Genomic DNA, 20,680 nt, shown 5'->3' on the forward strand with positions numbered 1-20,680 from the left:
GGTAGTGCCTAATTTGTATTGTGTACATTTCTATTCACCTGCATACAAGAAAGATACCAAAAAGATTGAAAGAGTACAGAGAAAATTTACAAGGATTGTGCCAGGACTTGGAGGACCTGAAGAAGAGAGAACGGTTGAGTAGGTTAGGACTTTATTCCCTAGAGTGTGGGAGAAAGAGGGGAGATTCGATTGGGGTTTACAAAATTATGAGGGGTGCAGATTGGGTAAATGCAAGTGGGCTGTTTTCACTGAGGTCAGGTGAGACCAAAGAACTGATTGTGGACTTCAGAAAGGGTAAGACGAGGGCACACACACCAGTCCTCATTGAGGGATCAGAAGTGGAAAGGGTGAGCAATATCAAGTTCCTGGGTGTCAACATCTCTGAGGCCCAACATATTGATGCAGTTACAAAGAAGGCATGACGTCAACTATATTTCATTGGGAATTTGAGGAGATTTGGTATGCCACCAAAGACACTTGCAGGTGTCAACAGATGTGCCATAGTGAGTTTTCTAACTGTAATAGTATAGAGGCACTGCACAGGATCAAAATAAAACGCAGCAAGTTGTGGCTCACTCAACTCCATCATGGGTATTAGCTTCCCCAGCTAATATCCTCAAGGATCGATGCCTCAAAAAGGCAGCATCCATCATTAAGGACCCTCATCAACCAGAACATGCCCTTTTCTCATTGCTACCGTCAAGGAGGAAGTACTGAAGCCTGAACGCACAAACACAATGATTCAGGAATGGCTTCTTCCACTGCAAACAATGAAGACCCCAGCTGTGATGACTGCTTGTACTACTTACGAGGTCAAAAGAGTAGAACTGCCCTAGTGCAACGGCTTTTCTGCTTTAAAAACACTCTTATGCAGGTTTTCCTGTCATCATTGGATACGATGGACATCTGCCACCAAATGAACAAGATCATCACAGGCACCTAATGTAGATAGTGGACTACCTTGATACAAAGCACCTGACAATTGCGTCCTTCAAATCTTCATTTTCATTGGAACATTCAAAATGATTGTCGATACCTTCAAATAACTCATAGTTCCTAACTGTTGTGAAATTATTCAATTGTCACTCTCAGCATTTTCTGGCATCTTCAAGCCTGAATGCTTGAACCTGTGGTGAGTAAAACAGTTCTCAATTAGCTTACTGCTGATTTCTTGCCAACTATCAGTGATAAAAATCACTGCTTTTGTTCACAAGTACATGCAACTGATGCTATCTAAAAACTGTTTGGGCTAAGTACAATATAGTGTCTAATGGCCACACAAATGCACATGACTGATGTAGTTAGAAATTATTCATCAACGGTCTTCTATCTCAGTTAAGTAGCATAGTGTCTCAAATAAACAAAGGGAATCCCAGCTATTTCCTTGATTATGTTTTTTAAAAGTTGTCCCAAATAAGCAGCTGCCCTGATGAACAGATAACCCAATTAACTAAAATTCACTATTATTGTTTTCCTAGTATTTAATAATTTGACTAAATTTATTGAAACTATATGGTTCTAGAGCCATGTTGGATTAGAGACATCCCTGCCTATTTCTGTTGCATTAATATGTGCAGTTGTCATTACCTTTATGATTTTGAAGGAGTTTTGATGAAACTCTATATCTTTACAGAAGGGCACGGCTTCCTATACGAAACATTTGGAAAGCGACCTCAGTTTTCGTGGCATGTGGATCCCTTTGGTGCCTCAGCCACCACACCCATAGTATTTGCTTTGGCTGGTTTTAATGCTCACCTCATCTCTCGCATTGACTATGATGAAAAGGACATGATGCAGAAAAAGAAGGTAAAGTAGAGGAAAGGAAAACCCCAGGGGCAATGCAATTTACAGACATTATTCAAACCTTGACTCCTGCCTGTCTCTATTCTGACCAGTTAGTCCTCAGTGTTCTAGTTTTGTGAAGTGAACATCTCAAAAGTTTCTCAATCTATATACTACATTTAATCACACAGCAGTTTCGATTAACTAGAAGCTTATCCAATGACATTGTGGCAAGAAATGCTGGCATCAGATTTTGAACTGTCAGAAATTTCTCCCTGTGTCTGAATGGTATGACATATTGGCTGTCAAGATCGGTAGCACTGGAAAGTGCATAAGATCATGACTAAATTTTGTGTCCAAGGAACTTGAGAAGTAAGAGCTGGCATAAGCTATGTATTCCCTCAAGCCTGTTCATAATACAAAATCATGGCTGATTTTGTCTTGGCTTCAACTGCACTTTCCCAACTAATTTCTCTACAGTCCAGAAGTCCAGCTCAGCTTGAATAAACCTAGTGGCTCAACATACAAAGCACTTGGGATGGAAGAACTCAACAATCCCTGTCATGTGGCCGAGAGAACTATGACCTCTAATTGTTTTACTTCAAACAGGAGAAACATCCTCTGAGCATCTATTGTACCCATCTCCCACAACCTCATTTACCTCAGCAGAATTACCTGATCTCAGCTCAGAGAACTGAGGCTCAGACTGCTCAGTTGTCCACCGTAACATGATCTCATCCCAGTTACCAATTCAGTGAGCCTTCTGTGCACTGAGTCCAAGGCAAGAGAATGCAACCATAAGAGGCCTGAGCTGTTTTCAGTATTCCAGAGGTATCATCACACTTCATTGCTGTACACTGTAGACTGTTAACAGACAATTGGCTCAAAATTCACCTTGCTAGTTATGTTGAATATGCTGAATAGAGGCATCAGCATTTTGTATGCTGCATCTGAAATTAATTCTGTTGAAGTTGATGGAATAAATTTCATATTGAAAGACAGAACATAACATTAGTGTTTATTGCAATTTCTGGGCTAATTGCTGAGATTGTGTTGATTCTGTTAGTTGATGAATTTTAATGATGCTCTTGGAGGTTTTAATGGGGAAATTCCACACCTAAGTACCTTTGCCCTTTTCTAAAGCTCCTACAAGAAAACAATGATGAGTGGTTGAATAATTAATCAGACAGCCCTCTTTCTGTTGGATTTTAAGTCATGAGATGTTACTAAAGTGCATGCCATCTTAATAAAAATAAAGTATTCCTTATAGAATATTCAAATGAGCATTGCTGAATTACTTTTCTCTCACTGCTTTTCTCCTTCCATACAGAAACTTCAGTTTGTCTGGCAAGGTTCTCCCTCTTTGGCTGAGAAACAGGAGATCTTCACTCATACAATGGATCAATACAGTTACTGTGTTCCTGCTTCCCTGCCATTTTCCAACAGGTATTAGAGTAATTTTCACAATAATAACTAAAATGGCCAACTATTAGGTATTGTTTAATTAAATACTGCATTGCAGTATGAAATGAAATGCTTCTGTACATGCAAGCACGATGGAGCAATATTGATTTGACTTTTGCTATCCTTCATAGTGCTAATGGGGAAGCACTGAATAAATTCCACGCATGCACAGATATAATACTGAGGAAGCAACAACTAAGCTTTGTCTATCAGCAAAGTCAAAATATGTATGCAGTATACAACCTGAGACTTGTTTTCCTGCAGGCAGCCATGAAACAAAGAAATACCATGGAACCCACTCAAAAGAAAATATCAAGCACCCAACACGCAAAAAAATGAGCATATCTCGCAGAATTCACAACCAGTAATCGGTTATCATGGAATAGTACCGCATTGAAACTCATCCATGCCAAACAAGGTGTCCGTTTGCCTGCACTTGACCCATAACCCAACCTTCCGATCCATGTATCAATCTAAGTGTCTTTTAAATATTGTACCTGCCTCAACCACTTGCTCTGGTAGCTTGCTCCATATACTCATCACTCTTTCTGTGAAGATGTTGCCCTTCAGGTCTCAGGTCTTCTTTAAATCTTTCCCAAGGTTGAAAGGTTCATTTTATTGTGAAAGTGTGCGTGTGCAATACAACTCTGATAATTGTCTACTCCAGCTAGCCATTAATTGCAAAAAGGCCATGGATGGTGATGAAAGAAAAGATAACCCTTTCTCCCCCCCCCCGGGATGAAAAAGAAAAGGAACAAAACTTGCAGACCCCAAAAATCCCCCCTCCCTGCAGCAAACAAAAAGAACAATAACAGTCCCCGACTTTGTCACTCACAGAAAAGTACAGCGACAGTAGTACCAAACCCTCAACCTCCGCTCTTACACACAAAAAATAAACAGATCACCCACCCACCAATCGGACACAAGAAAGAAAACGCCAAAAAAATGAAGGAAACCGATATAAAGTGCAGTCGGCCCTCCTTATCTGTGAGGGATTGGTTTCGGGACCCCTCATGGATACCAAAATTCGCAGATGCTCAAGTCCCTTATTTAATCTGTCTCAGTGCGGGGGACATTAGGACCCGGCGGCAGAGATCTGAATCCGCAGTGTTTCTGTTCATGAAAGTAATCACAATCGCGATTGAAAATAAAGGGGAAATAATAAAGCAATTGGAAAGAGCCTTCGGTCATTGGAAAAGCATTAGGCTACGTCGGTCAACGGTCAGAACAGTTTTAAAAGATAAAGTGAGAAAGGCTGTGCCCCAATGAAAGCTACAATTATTACTAAACAACACAGTGGTTTAATTATTGGGTTTTGGGGTTTTGGGTTTTTGATCCTCCACATCAACCCGGCACGGTGAAGAGCGTACTTGGGAGTGGCCTGTCACTAGATTGATTAAGGGAACTTCCGTTCCCGAGCCCGGCGCTGAAACATACGTTCTTAAGTGTTTTATATGCATAGAAAGGTAAAATATATACTATATACTAAGACAAATGTTTGACCAACTGACGCTAAATAAAACCGGATGTACCTGTTCCGACTTACTTAGTAAGAGAACTTCCGATTTTTTTCGATCCCGATCCACGATAACCCACGCACATCCGCCCGTATACTTTAAATCATCTCTAGATTACATAACATGCCTAATACAATGTAAATGCTAGGTAAAATAGTTGTTATACTGCATCGTTTAGGGAATAATGACAAGTAAAAAAAGTCTGCTCGAACAACAAATGCTGGAAGAGCACTTCCGGGTTTTCATGATTCGCGGTTGGTTGAATTTGCGGATGCAGAATTCGCAAATAAGGAGGGCCGACTGTATTGCTTCCTTTTATGAAGAAGGCTATAAAAATATTAAAGAGGGGACTTCATCAGATTGGTAAGCGGGTAAAGAATTGGCAAATTGCTTTCAATTGGGATAAGTGAGAATTGTTGTACTTTGGGAAGTCAAACCAAGGTAGGACTTACACAGTGAATGGTTGTGCCCTGGGGAGTTTTTTGGAACAGAAATACAAAGGCTGGCTGCAATCATCATGAGAGGTTGTTTGTTGGTGAGGCTGCACGAGATATAAAAGAAGTTTGAGGCCTTTTGGAACTTTTCAGCGGGATGAATTCATCGTGACCTTTTAGGCACTTGGCAGGAGCCAATAAAAAGGAGCAAGATATAAGCAGAATGGCCATTATTGGAGTGGGCCAGTGTTAGAGTGGTCAGGCTTTGGCCCGACAGGCATGGGCGAGAACGGGTGCAGGCTAGAAATTAATCTTGAGACTTAAAGATCTAACAAGTGTAGGCAAAATGGTAAATCAAGCAGTGGAACGCTCCTCCTGTAAGAAGTGGTATTTTTATCCTCCCTGATGACTATATCTGCAGGAAGTGCACTCAGCTTCAGCTCCTGGGTGACAAGGTCAGGGAACAAGACGTGGAGCTGGATGTAGTGAGGTTCATCCAGGAGACTGAAAACCTCATGAGACCTTTATTGAGGTGGTCACACCCAGAGTGCAGGCTTCAGAATGTAGATGGGTGACCACCAGGAGAAGTAAGAGGAGTAAGCAGTCATTGTATGCTTCTCCTGTGGCTATTTTCCCTCAGCAACATGTATACCCCTTTGTATATTTCTGCACAGCAGCAGCAGTCAGGCCAGTGGCACTGTAGTCGGCTCTGAGGCTCAGCAGAGAAGGGTAAAGTGTTGAAATTCTTGAGGGAAATAATAGGCAGGATAGACAAAGGAGAGTCAGTAGAGGTTGTTTACCTAGATTTTCAGAGGGCCTTTGACAAGCTGCTTCACATGAGGCTGCTTAACAAGATAAGAGCCCTTGGTATTACAGGAAAGATACTAGTGTGGATAGGTTGGAGGAGGCAAAGACTGTGAATAAAAGGGGTCTTTTCTGGTTAGCTGTTGGTGACTAGTAGTGTTCTGCAGGGATTGGTGTTGGGACCGCTTCTTTTCATGTTATATATAAACAATTTGGATGACAGAATTGATGGCTTTGTGGCCAAGTTTGCAGATGATGCAAAGATGGGTGGAGAGGCAGATAGTGTTGAAGAAGCAAGAAGTCTTCAGACTTAGATTGGGAGAATAGGCACAGAAATGGGAGATTGAATATAGTGTAGGGAAGTGTATCGTCATGCACTTTGTTAGAAGGAATAAAGGTGTAGACTATTTTCTAAATGGAGAAAATTGAAAAACCTGAGGTGCAGAGGAACTTGGGAGTACTTGTGCAGGATTCCTTAAAGCTTAACTTGCATGTTAAGTTGGTGGTAAGAAAAGCAAATATAATGGTAGCATTTTGAGAGGGCTAGAATATAAGAGCAAGGATGTGATGCTGAGGCTTTATCAGGCATTGCTCAGAATGCACTTGGAGTATTGGAGCTTTGGTCCAAGAAGGATGTTCTGGCATTGGAGAGGGTCCAGAGGAGATTCATGAGAATGATTCTGGGAATGAAAGGGTTAATGGTTGAGCAATTCATGGCTCTAGGCCTGTAGTCACTGGAGTTTAGAAGAATGAAGGGGGTATCTAATTGAAACCCGTTAAAGGTCTGAGACTGAGTGGATGTGAAGAGGATGAGTAGGACCTGAGTGCACAGCCTCAGAAAAGAGGGACATCCATTTAAAACAGAAATGAGGACGTTCTTTTGCCAGAGGGTGGCAAATCTGTGGAATTCATTGTCACTGACAGTTTTGGAGGCCAAGTCACAGAAGTTGATAGGTTCTTAATCAGTCAGGGCATCAAAGGTTATAGGAGGAAAGCAGGAGAACGGAGTTGAGAGGGATAATGAACCACCACGATGGAACGGCAAAGCAGATCTGATGGACCGAGTGGCCTAATTCTGCTCCTGTGTCTTATCATCTCATGGAGGGAATATGTATGTAGTGTGTCGAAAGCAGCATTATAGGTAGACAGATGATGAAGAAAACATTCGTCACACGGGCCTTCATTAATCGGCATTAAGTGTAGGAGTTTGGACATCAAGTTCTATTTGTACAAGATTTTGGTGAAACTACTTTTAAACTATGGTATACAGTTTTGTTTGTTCTGTTGGAGAAAAGACATCATTAAACTGGTAAGAGTATAGAGAAAATTTGCGAGGTTGCTTCCTGGCCTAGATATACAATCATGGAGAGTATAAATAGGATAAACACACACATAGTCTTTTTCCTATGAAAAGGGAACATGGAACTAGAGGGGACAGGTTTAACGTGAGAGTTGAAAGATTTAATAGGGACCTGAGGAGAAAATTCTTTATTCAGAGGGTGATGGGTATATGGAATGGCAAATCATAAACACAAGAAAGTCTGCAGATGTGGAGTGAGTCTGCCAGAGGGCGTGGTAGAGGCAGGTACAGTAACAGCATTTAAAGATGTTTTGAGATGTATGTGGGTAGGGTGGGCCAAACACAGGAATATATGGTGGGCAGCATGATTAGCATGGACTAGATGGGCTGAAGGGCCTACGTCCCTGCTGTCACAGGTCAGTTGACTTGGGGCTCCTGCTGTCCCACGATCTAAATTTAGGTTCAGGGGTGACAGCGCCTTTGCTATTGCAGCCCCCTAGACTGTGGAATGGCATTCCCCTCCCTATCAGAACTGTCCCCTCCATCGACTCTTTTAAGTCCAGACTCAAAACTTACCTTTATTTACTAGCATTTGAATCTTCCTGATGTGGCTGATTTTGGCTCGTGCCTAGGCTCATGTGTTGTTCACTTTGTGCCTAAAAGCTGAGTACTCGCCTTGTTGTTTATATCTGTGTTTCCTGTATTTGTGATTTTAGCTACCTATTATGGTTTGTACAGCACTTTGGTCAACATGGGTTGTTTTTAAATATGCTTTCTGAATAAATTTGACTTGACTTTGTACCCACTGGTTAGGTGGTAAAATATCACCTTGTAATACAGAAGGAAAAATGTTACTGCTGATCGGTTTGCCGTGAAGGATTATGTAACTTTGTTGATGTGGTTTAGATCTGGCTTTTATTGGAATGGAATTGCAGTGTTTCCTGACCCTCCTAAAGATGGAATTTACCCTAATATGAGTCTCCCAGTGACCGCTCAGACAATTCGCGCCTATGCAGAGACCATGGTAGCAAACATAAAGCAGAGGGCAGCCTGGTTCAGATCCAATCACGTTCTGTGGCCGTGGGTAAGTACTGAAATATATAAACAAGATGATTGTTTCAAAATCCTGAATGATTTGTGTATATTTGACATGTAGTTATGTGCTTTGTGACTTATTTAGAGAGTTGATACTTAAATAACTTACATGTAAAAGTAAATAAATTCTAATAAGTGGGAGATTGAGTTCATTTCATGTAATTTATAGGTGAACAAGTCAGTTTTGTTGATACTTAATTACCTTTTGGATTGAAGGATGGTCAGAGGCCAGTAATTATTGCTCATCCTGTAGTGGTACTTGAGAAGGTGGCAGTAAGCTGCCATTTTGAAGTACTGCATCCCCTCTGGCGAAGGTACCACAGTGATGATTTTGGGAAGAGTGTTCTGGGATTTAAAACCAGCCACGGTTACAGGACGGACTATATTGCTAAGTCAAGATGCAGTGTGGCTTGGAGGAGAACCTGCAGATGCTGCTGTGGCCCAGCATTTGCTGCCCTCGGGTGGAGGTTGGGGAAGGGATGTCAGCGTTGAGTAACATCAATACATTTGGTAAATGCTGTCTATTGCAGCCTCTTTGTGTAGATGATGGAGGAAATAAATGTTCAGAGTGGTCGATGGGATTGCCAATCAAATGGGTTACTTTGTCCTGCTTGGTGTTAAGGTTCTTTTGACTTGTTGACACTGCAGTTCCTTCCACAGATCTGGTTAGAGTGCCTTGCAGATGGTAGAAAGGTCTTGGGGTGCCAGGAAGCAAAACGTTCATGGAAGGTTACCCAGTGTCTGATCTGCCCTGTATATGTGTGGCTGGCTGGTTGGGTTACCCCCAAGATATCCCTGGTGGGCACTCAACAGTGGTAATGCCATTGATAGGATGGGTGAATCCACTTTTCACTTCGTCAGCACATGCTTGAATGATGTCCTGGTCTTCCATTTGCTGAGGAGATCTGAAATCAATTTAAAATGATGCAATTATCAGTCAACCTCCCCTTATGATGGAAGGAAGGTCACTGATGAAGTAGCTGACTAAGTATAATTCGTTCCTTTTCTATCTAATTCTCATTTCTGTTGACTGGTTTCTACCTTTTTGCTTCAGTGTCAAACAGTCAGTCGTGCATGAAGGTTCTGTTGACATTATCAGGTTTGAATCACTGAATTGTTAAAACAGTGTCTGACAAAACCTGATAAGTTGTTATTTCCTCTTCTAAATGTCAGAAAACTGAAAGAGTCTGATTTGGTTCCTTTCATCTCCTTTACATCTCCAGCATCAGCTCTTTTCCATTGGCCTGGTTGGAACCTTTAGCTCAAGTCTTGTGGTGGCACATTGGTGTTTCTGCTTGGATTGAACACAATTTCCATTTATCTATTTATCCTATCTTTTCCAAAAGCAACCCCTTAACCAAAAGATTTTCCACATCTGGTTGTCTCTCTTTTTAAGTCCCCAAAACTTAACATTATTTCTTTGTAATCCTGTCGGGTTTCAGTCTTCTCATGACCCGTCTTTGCCATCTGGCTTGCTGTGTCCTCGTGCATCAAATTCAAAGTCATTATTCTCACCCACTAATTCATCCATACTCCTATCTTAATAATGTGTCCTTTTAGCTTACCGGCGCTAGCTTATACGATTTATTTTCACCATCGGCGGCTGTTCCTTCGACACGATGGACTCAACTACCCCTCCCATCCTTTCAAAACTCTATTCTCCCTTACACAGTTTTTCAGTAAGCTTTCTCCTTGTCTTTGCATAAACTCTACATCTGCATTAATTTATCACAGTAGCAATCTCACTTGTTCATTAAGCTGTAAAGATTTCCCTGTTCAGGAGTTCAAGTTACTGATACATGAAACAATATTAGCAGTTTGTGCGAAACTGCTTCTTTTATCTTTGCCTCCTATCGTTTTGCTCACAGGGCTGTGACAAGCAGTTTTTCAATGCCTCTGTACAGTTTGAGAACATGGATCCATTAATGGATTATGTCAACCAACATGGAGATAAATTTGGAGTCACAGTGCAATATGCAACATTGAGTGAATATTTTCAAGCAATTCACAATGCAAACCTGACTTGGGACATCCGAAAGAGTCAGGATTTTCTCCCTTACTCCTCAGGTACTCATTTTGGAGGAAACAATTTATATTCATGTGAAAACTCTTGTTACTGTGCTGAATTAAGTAAAATATCAAATGTATCAATGATCTAATGAAGGAATCTCAGCAGTTTGTTGTGGTGATGCCTTATGCCTTATGTTGCTTCTTTCTTTCATTGGGGTTTGCTCTCGGAACAATCAATCTTTGATTCACAGAGTTATACAGCAAGAAAAAAGACTCTTCAGCCCATATGGCCCATACTGACCAGGATGCCCCATCCAAGCTAGTCCCATTTGCCAGCATTTGGCTCGTAACTGATGCACCATCAATAACTCTCTTGAGACGTGAGGCGAGATATCGGCTTTTATTGACTGGAAGAAAGAACAAGCAGCAATTGACCACCATGCTACATCCTGGAGACTGAGAGGCAGGGCTCAGGCCCCAATCGCCTTTATACCGGGGTCTGTGGGAGGAGCCACGGTCTGTGGGAGGGGCCACAGGAGCAGTCAGCAGGGGGGGGCGTGTCCAGACAGGTATATGTAGTTCACCACAGTAACTTTTGAAACTTTTCCAATGCTTGTGCAATGATCCCTTAAACAATATCTGGGTCAGTGTGAGATAGCAATATTGATTAGGTTAATTTGCGGTATTCCACGGCAACCCATAGAAAAGGCACCATCTGTGAGTTGCCAAAGTCATATTTTAATCTAAAGTTAGTGTGCAAAAATATTGCTCTTAATTAAGTTCAGTCATTTAAAATGTATTCCAATGCTAAGGAAATCTTTAGAAGTGTGACTCTTTTCATCTAATACTAATAAAAATTTAAGAATGAGATAGAATCAGGAATAGATCATAGCGCCGAAGCCCGATCGATCACTTGGTAAGATGGCAGCTTACTGCTTTCTTGCTACATCCTCAGATCCTCTGCTTTCCTTTGTTTTGAAGATCCTTTTTTTTTGTCCTAAGTAACTGAGTCCTTCACTGGTAAAAAAAAATCTAAAGAATTGCAATTCCCTGAATAAAGAAATTTATTTTCATCACTGTCCTAAATGTCTATCTTCTTCAGTTCATCTGGTGAAAATAGCCTTTCAGCCTGTCATTCCTTCAAGTCAAGTCAAGTCAAGTCACTTTTATTGTCATTTCAACCATAACTGCTGGTACAGTACAAATGAGACAACGTTTTTCAGGACTATGGTGTTACATGACACAGTACACAAAACTAGACTGAACTATGTGAAAAAAAAAACACGGAGAAAGCTATACTAGACTACAGACCTACACAGGACTGTGTAAAGTGCACAAAACAGTGCAGGCATTACAATAAATAATAAACAGGACAATAGGGCAAGGTGTCAGTCCAGGCTCTGGGTATTGAGGAGTCTGATAGCTTGGAGGAAGAATGTTGTAGGTCTCCTTCCTTTGCCTAAACTCTGGTGAAAGCAGACCAGCTTTTCTTGTTTAGGTTAGCACACTTCCATCCTAGAAATCAGTCTAATGAGCCCACATTTCTTTCTGTAGAGTGTTGTTTAATACAAAGTACTTATTATATTGATGTAATTGCCTAATATTACAAAAGTACTCAAGATAGTGACATGAGTCATTTATTATTTGGGATTATGTGTTGTGAGGTAATTTCAGGACTTTTTAAGTCAGAAAATGATGCTGATTAGTTTACTGTAAACACTACAAAAATTGTGAAGCATCATTCTTGGCATCTCTTGCTATTCATTTTGTTGGCTCTGCTGAATCCTGCTAGTTCCTGCAGAGGGAGCCATTGTGCACATTCATTCTATTCACGTACTGGTAATAATAGCATGAACGCAATTTTAAGAGTTGTTTTGTTGCCACCTTACAAGAAGAACACTTTATATAGAAGATTCTTGAAACACATTCTAAGACTGATTAGTGACTGCAACAAAATAAATGCAAAGTCATTGTTCACAAAATTGTTTAAGGTTTTTATTTTGCAATTTAGAGCTGTTCCAGGTTATGTATGAAGTGAAGTCATAAATATATTTTTTAACAAGTTCATTTATCTGAAATGGCAAATTTTGCTGTCATAAAAAGAATTGATTAACTTGCAAATTTTGGGTTTGCGTAAGGTGCGCAGTCACAGTTGTGGACATAAGATCAGTCTTCTGGAGGGCCTCCGTTGGTCAGAGTTGACCATGGAGATTGCATCCTAGCTGTCTAGATAGACAAGCATGGGCAGTACGATATGGAGAGCAAGCTGTTGCCCATGTAGCAAGCTCCTCCTCTCCACACACCTGAGGAACCCAAAGGAAATGGCAGAGACGGATTTAGTTTGGCACCAACGGCAGCGTAGGAGTTGCCAGTCACCAGTGAACTCAATACAAGACTGCCTTAGGGACTCCAGCTCTGGACTTTTCCCTCGGGGTTTACTCCTGAAGCCTTCCCCATGAGTAGGTATAGTGCAAGACAACGGAGGTTTGAGGTAAGTTTTCCTTCACCTAGATGAGCTGCTAACCATGATTGACAAGCTCCTCCATCTGCCCGAAGCAACTGGTTTTAAGGCACCAGTAACCCAACTGTGCCCCTTCTCCTGTCAGTAGAAATGGTTCTGCTGGGCTTAGTAGCTAAGCTACAAGTGAAAGGCAGGAGCATTTAATGGGTGGTAGGAGCTTGACCCCATTACCACCCGCTAAACCCGGCTGTAACAATCTTAAGGAACCTGGAGAGTGAACCTATGCAAACCATCTGACCTGGATGATGTCCCTGGCCGTATCCTTAGATCCTGTGCGGATCAGCTGGCAGAGGTATCTGCAGACACTTTTAACCTTTCCCTGCTTCAATCTGAGGTTTTCATCTGCTTTAAAAAGACAAATAGCATCCGATTACAGAGTGCCTTAATGAATATTGCTCGATGGCTCTGACAGTCACCCCCATGAAGTGCTTTGAGATGCCGCTCATGGCACATGTTAACTCCAGCCTTCCAAACAACCATGACCCACTTGCAATTCACTGTACCTTGGTACTTGTGACAATAGTAAACCAGTTTATCAATTTACCGTTCATTGAGGAAGATTGTAGGTGGAAGTTAGCTAATGGTTGAAGGGCTCGCCAATGTTGACCCAGTGTGAGTGGCTGAATTTGGGTTGTTGATGATCTTCACTGCCAAACACTTAAGACCAATTAGTCTTCCTGTATAATTGCTTGAAAGCAGTCAAAGGAATTCACTGTTGAAACATGTAAACCATGACAATAAATTACAAATACAAAATCCATCTTTACAAGGATCTTTTTATAAAGTGGATTACTGGTGGCTGAATGGTTTTAACTAGTCTGGTTAGCTTTTGAGGTATATGAGTGTGGTACTCAGTATATTACAGTGAGCTGCAGACTCATTTCATTGATCTGAACACCATTAAACACCTTCTGCACCAGTTCATGCCAAAATGTCCACCTTAACTGGATTTGAATTCCCTGTTTTAGATACGAATACTCTTGCTTTTTACTATTTAATTGATGGACTTCCCATTGTGGTTTAGTACACTTAATTGTTGTGGATTTGAAACTAGATGCTCATCCCTGGTGCAGAAAGTGGGAATTGTTTGAAATACTGTCCCTTCTGCCTGCTGCCATATTTGCCCAACAGGTAGACAAGCTCCAGCATCAAGGGCGATGTAGAAATCTTTGCTATGTTGGTCATTGACTTTCTTTTTGCTTCTCGTTGACACACGGAAAGGAATTGCGTGTCATTCCTGGGCTAGAAGCACACACTGCACACCCGAATGGCTCTTCAAAGATGGGCATGAACTTGCCGGCTCCCCTGGGGTGGCAGGGATCTTCTGCCAGGTGGGAATGAGCCTTTGCAGAATTAAGTGAGCAGACTCACTCATTCACTCAGTCCTTTAGTCTGTGAGGCTGAGTGGCGGCTGCTCTTTCCCCTACTGCTCGCTCACCCATCATATCTCTGTGAATCTCTGCATCTTGCTGTTGGTGTTCATTTCTGACTTTCAAACAGTTCTGGGTGATGAGTATTTGTCACGAACAAAACCTTATTGTATTAATTTATTGTTATGGCTAGCAATTCCATTCAAGTAAAAATCTAGCAGACAAGGGCAAGCAATTTATATTTAATACTTCCATTTGACATAGAAGAGCACTTTGATTGCTCACAGAAAAATCCCATTCCTCAACTCTTTCCTGTAACCTATTTCCCCCACATTCCCAAAAACTATTCTACCAGTAGCAGCAATTTACGGCAGCTTATTATCCATCCAGTCTTTGGGATGTGGGAGGGGAAGCCACACTGGGGTAAATGCACACAGTCAAAGGGAGAACACGTTAACTCCAAATGGACAGCATCAGAGCTCAGGAAAGAACCTGTTAGATGTGTTCCTTTGCCACCCCCTGGTTACAAATGGTCTTAGAATTAAAATCCCAATAGATTTGGCTGTAGTTAGACCATCCAAAAAATTGCTCACAAGAATTGGAATCTAAACACCTCAAAATGGCCCACTTGAAAAATATCCTGGCAGGGAGGTTTGCTAAGGCTACCAGGGGAGAGTTTAAACTAGAATTGTTTTGGGGGGGGGGGATGGGAACTGAACTGAAGAGACTGGGGAAGAGGTGTCTGGCTCTCAAATAGAGAAAGATAGGAGACAGCGTGTGAGGGAGGATAGGCAGGTGATAGAGAAGGGACGTGCTCAGACCGAAGGTTTGAGATGTGTCTATTTTAATGCAAGGAGTGTTGTGAACAAACCAGATGAGCTTAGAGCGTGGATCAGTACGTGTAGATATGATGTGGTGGCCATTACAGAGACTTGGATGGCTCAGGGCCAGGATTGGTTACTTCAAGTGCCGGGTTTTAGAAGTTTCAGAAAGGAGAGGGAGGGAGGCATAAGAGGTGGGGGCATGGCACTGTTAATCAGAGATAGTGTCACAGCTGCAGAAAAGGTGGACGTCATGGAGGGATTGTCTAGAGAGTCTCTGTGGGTAGAGGTTAGGAACAGGAAGGGGTCAATAACTTTACTGGGTGTTTTTTATAGGCCGCCCAATAATAACAGGAATATCGAGGAGCAGATAGGGAAACAGATCCTGGAAAGGTGTAATAATAACAGAGTTGTCGTGATGGGAGATTTTTATTTCCCAAATATAGATTGGCATCTCCCTAGAGCATATATGTCAAACTCAAGGCCCGCGGGCCAAATCCGGCCCACGGTGGAATTATCTTTGGCCCGCGAGATAATATCTAATTACTATTAAAGCTGGCCCCAGTAATCGAAGCGCCTATGGCGTATGATATGGCTAATGCTGAGTTTATTCAGGTACCAGGTTTTCAGGGTTTTTAGTGTTTATTCAGCAGTCTTGCTCGGCAGTCTTCTTCATAAGAAACGGAATTTGTAAAGTGAAACACTTTGTAGTTATAGCAGAGATTGAGACACATGAGAGCAGGCTGAAAAAACGGAGGCAACGAAAGCTGCGTTCGCACGTGTCCGACTGATCCGGCCCGCATGAAGCTGCATTTTGCTCAATCCGGCCCGTGACCTAAAATGAGTTTGACACCCCTGCCCTAGAGCAAGGGGTTTAGATGGGGTGGGAGTTTGTTAGGTGTGTTCAGGAAGGTTTCTTGACACAATATGTGGATAAGCTTACAAGAGGAGAGGCTGTACTTGATTTGGTATTGGGAAATGAACCTGGTCAAGTGTCAGATCTCTCAGTGGGAGAGCATTTTGGAGATAGTGATCATAATTCTATCTCCTTTACAATCGCATTGGAGAGAGATAGGAACAGACAAGTTAGGAAAGTGCTTAATTGGAGTAAGGGGAAATATGAAGCTATCAGGCAGGAACTTTGAAGCATAAATTGGGAACAGATGTTCTCAGAGAAGTAGGGAAGAAATGCGGCATATGTTCAGGGGATATTTGTGTGGAGTTCTGCATAGGTGCATTCCAATGAGACAGGGAAGTTATGGGAGGGTACAGGAACCGTGGTGTACAAAGGCTGTAATAAAACTAGTCAAGAAGAAAAGAAAAGCTTACAAAAGGTTCAGAGAGCTAGGCAATGTTAGAGATCTAGGAGATTACAAGGCTAACAGGAAGGAGCTTAAGAAGGAAATTAGGAGAGCCAGAAGGGGCCATGAGAAGGCCTTGGTGGGCAGGATTAAGGAAAAGCTCAAGGCATTTTACAAGTATGTGAAGAGCAAGAGGATAAAATGTGAAAGAATAGGACCTTTCAAATGTGACAGTGGGAAAGTATGTATGGAATCGGAGGAAATAGCAGAGGTACTTAATAAATACTTTACTTCAGTGTTCACTATGGAAGAGGATCTTAGTGATTGTAGTGGTGACTTGCAGCAGACTGAAAAGCTTGAGCATGTAGATATTAAGAAAGAGGATGTGCTGGAGCTTTTGGAAAGCATCAAGTTGGATAAGTCACCGGGACCGGACGAAATGTACCCCAGGCTACAGTGGGAAGCGAGGGAGGAAATTACTGAGCCTCTGGCAATGATCTTTGCATCATCAATGGGGTCGGTAGAGGTTCCGGAGGATTGGAGGGTTGCGGATGTTGTTCCTTTATTCAAGAAAGGGAGTAGAGATAGCCCAGGAAATTATAGAGCAGTGAGTCTTACTTCAGTGGTTGGTAAGTTGATGGAGAAGATCCTGAGAGGCAGGATTTATGAACATTTAGACCGGTAGTCAGCCCAGCTTTGTCAAGGGCAGGGCATGCCTTACGAGCCTGATTGAATTGTTTGAGGATGTGACTAAACACATTGATGAAGGAAGAGTAGTAGATGTAGTATATATGGATTTCAGCAAAACATTTGATAAGGTACCCCATGCAAGGCTTATTTAGAAATTAAGGAGGCATGGGATCCAAGGGGACATTGCTTGGTGGATCCAAAACTGGCTTGCCTACAGAAGGCAAAGAGTGGTTGTAGACGGGTCATATCCTGCATGGCATTCGGTTACCAGTGGAGTGCCTCAGTGATATGTTCTGGGACCCTTACTCTTCGTGATTTTTATAAATGACCTGGATGAGGAAGTGGAGGGATGGGTTAGTAAGTTTGCTGATGACACAAGTGTTGTTGATAGTGTGGAGGGCTGTCAGAGATTACAGCGAGACATTGATAAGATGCAAAACTTGGCTGAGAAGTGGCAGATGGAGTTCAACCCAGATAAGTGTGAAGTGGTTCATTTTGGTAGGTCAAATATTATGCCAGATTATTAATGGTAAGACTCTTGGCAGTGTGAAGGATCAGAGGGATCTTGGGGTCCGATTCCATAGGACACTGAAAGCAGCTGCGCAGGTTGACTCTGTGGTTAAGAAGGCATATGGTGTATTGGCCTTCATCAATCGTGGAATTGAATTTAGGAGCCGAAAGGTAATATTGCATCTACATAGGACCCTGGTCAGACCCACTTGGAGTACTGTGCTCAGTTCTGGTTGCCTCACTATGGGAAGGATGTGGAAGCCATGGAAAGGGTGCAGAGGAGATTTACAAGGATGTTGCTTGGATTTGGGAACATGCCTTATGAAAACAGATTGAGTGAACTTGGTCTTTTTTCCTTGGAGCAAAGGAGGATGAGAGGTGACCTGATAGAGGTGTACAAGATGATGAGAGGCATTGATCGTGTGGATAGTCAGAGGCTTTTTCCCAGGGCTGAAATTGTTGCCACAAGATTACACAGGTTTAAGGTGCTGGGGAGTAAGTACAGAGGAGATGTCAGGGGTAAGTTTTTCACGCAGAGGGTGGTGAGTGCGTGGAATGGGCTGCTGGCAACGGTGGTGGAGGCATATACAATAGGATCTTTTAAGAGGCTTTTAAATAGGTACATGGAGCTTAGAAAAATAGAGGTCTATGGGCAAGCCTAGTAATTTCTAAGGTAGGGACATGTTTGGCACAACTTTGTGGGCCGAAGGGCCTGTATTGTGCTGTAGGATTTCTATGTTTCTATGAAAATACTTGAATTTTATTTTGGGTTAAGTATACAGTACTGTATAATCCATGTTATTTCCTAGCTTCTTTCTGTGAATAAGTGAATTATTCCTCCTTATTGACATTGATAGAGCTGAGATCCAACCATTTAGAACCATAGAACATTACAACACAGAAACAGGCCTTTTGCCCTTCTTGGCTGTGCCAAACCATTTTTCTGCCTAGTCCCTCTGACCTGCACCTGGACTATATCCCTCCATACACCTCTCATCCATATACCTGTTCAAGTTTGTCTTATATGTTAAAAGTGAGCCTGCATTTACCACTTCATCTGGCAGCTCATTCCACACTCCCACCACTCTGTGTGAAAAAGCCCCCCCTAATGTTCCCTTTAAACATTCCCCCTTCACCCTTAACTCATGTCCTCTGGTTTTTTCACCCCTAGCCTCTGGAAAAAGCCTGCTTGCATTCACTCTATCTATACCCATCATAATTTTATATACCTCTATCAAGTCTCCTCTCATTCTTCTACGCTGTAGGGAATAAAGTCCTAACCTATTCAACCTTTCTCTGTAACTCAGTTTCTCATGTCCCAGCAACATCCTTGTAAACCTTCTCTGCACTCTTTCAACTTTATTAATATCCTTCCTGTAATTCGGTGACCAAAACTGCACACAATAATCCAAATTCGACCTCACCAATGCCTTATACAACCTCACCATAACATTCCAACTCTTATGTTCAATAGTTTGATTTATAAAGGCCAATGTACCAAAAGCTCTCTTTACTACCCTATCTACATGTGATGCCACTTTTAGGGAATTTTGTATCTGTATTCCTAGATTCCTCTGTTCTACTGCACTCCTCAGTGTCCTACCATTTACCTTGTATGTTCTACCTTGGTGTTTCCTTCCAAAGTGCAATACCTCACATTTGTAGACCCTATCTCGTAGTACTCCTTCCAATAATTTACCTACTACCGACGTCAAACTTACTGGCCTATCATTTCCCGGATTACTTTTAGAGCCTTTTTTAAACAATGGAACATCATGAGCATCCAATCCTCCGGCACCTCACCTGTAGATACTGACATTTTAAATATATCTGCCAGGGCCCCTGCAATTTCAACACTAGTCTCCTTCAAGGTCTGAGGGAATACCCTGTCAGTTCCTGGGGATTATTCTACTCTGATTTGCCTCAAGGTAACAAGCACCTCCTCCTCTTCAATCTGTATAGGTTCCATGACCTCACTACTCGCTTGCCTTATTTCCATTGACTCCATGCCAATTTCCTTAGTAAATATAGACACAAAAATCCCATTTAAGATCTCCCCCGTTTCTTTTGGTTTCATACATAGCCGACCACTCTGATCTTCAAGAGGACCAATTTTATCCCTTTCTATCCTTTTGCTCTTAATATACCTGTAGAAGCTCTTTGGATTATCCTTCACCTTGACTGCCAAAGCAACCTCATGTTTTCTTTTAACCCTCTTGATTTCTTTCTTAAGTATTTTTTTCACACTTTTTATACTCCTCAAGTACCTTATTTGCTCCATTTCCTATACATGTCATACATCTCTCTTCTTCTTTATCAGAGTTCCAATATCCCTAGAGAACCAAGCTTCTTTATTCTTATTCACTTTGCCTTTATTCCCGACAGGAACATACAAACTCTGCACTCTCAAAATTTCTCCTTTGAAGGCCTCCCACTTACCAATCACATCCTTGCCAGAGAACAACCTGTCCCAATCCACACTTTTTAGATCCTTTCTGATTTCTTCAAATTTGGCCTTTTTCCAGTTTAGAACCTCAACCCAAGGACCAGATCTATCTTTGTCCATGATCAAGTTGAAACTAATGGTGTTATGATCACTGGAACCAGAGTGTTCCTCTACACACACTTCCATCACCTGTCCTAACTCGTTTCCTAATAGGAAATCTAATATTGCATTCTCCCTAGTCGGTACCTCTATATATTGATTTAGAAAACTTTACTGAACACATTTTACAAACTCTAACCCATCTAAAACTTTAACAGTATGGGAGTCCCAATCAATACGTGGCAAATTAAAATCTCCTACTATCACAACTCTATGTTTCCTGCAGTTGTCTGCTTTCTCTCTGCAGATTTGCTCCTCCAATTCTCGCTGACTATTGGGTGGTCTATAATACAACCCCATTAAGTGGTCATACCTTTCCTGTTTCTCAGCTCCACCCAGGTGGCCTCTACTGACAAGCCCTCTAATTTGTCCTGCCTGAGCACTGCTGTAACATTTTCCCTGACTAGCAATGCCACTCTCCGCCCCCCCATCCCTCTGCCTCTATCACATCTGAAA

At 41.9% G+C, this 20,680-nt stretch overlaps 1 protein-coding gene across 1 annotated transcript in view; it reads left to right on the forward strand.

The window, feature by feature from the left end:
* Window positions 1-20,680, forward strand: part of man2b2 (mannosidase, alpha, class 2B, member 2) — an 88,815-nt gene that overhangs the window by 19,246 nt on the left and 48,889 nt on the right. The window contains exons 4-7 of the mRNA XM_073042667.1: window positions 1,634-1,806; window positions 3,113-3,228; window positions 8,208-8,385; window positions 10,265-10,463. Of these exons, the coding sequence (XP_072898768.1) occupies window positions 1,634-1,806; window positions 3,113-3,228; window positions 8,208-8,385; window positions 10,265-10,463 (666 nt within the window). The remainder of the gene's footprint in view (window positions 1-1,633; window positions 1,807-3,112; window positions 3,229-8,207; window positions 8,386-10,264; window positions 10,464-20,680) is intronic.

The sequence above is a fragment of the Hemitrygon akajei genome, chromosome 4 (assembly GCF_048418815.1).
Source record: "Hemitrygon akajei chromosome 4, sHemAka1.3, whole genome shotgun sequence".
Lineage (NCBI taxonomy): Eukaryota > Metazoa > Chordata > Chondrichthyes > Myliobatiformes > Dasyatidae > Hemitrygon > Hemitrygon akajei.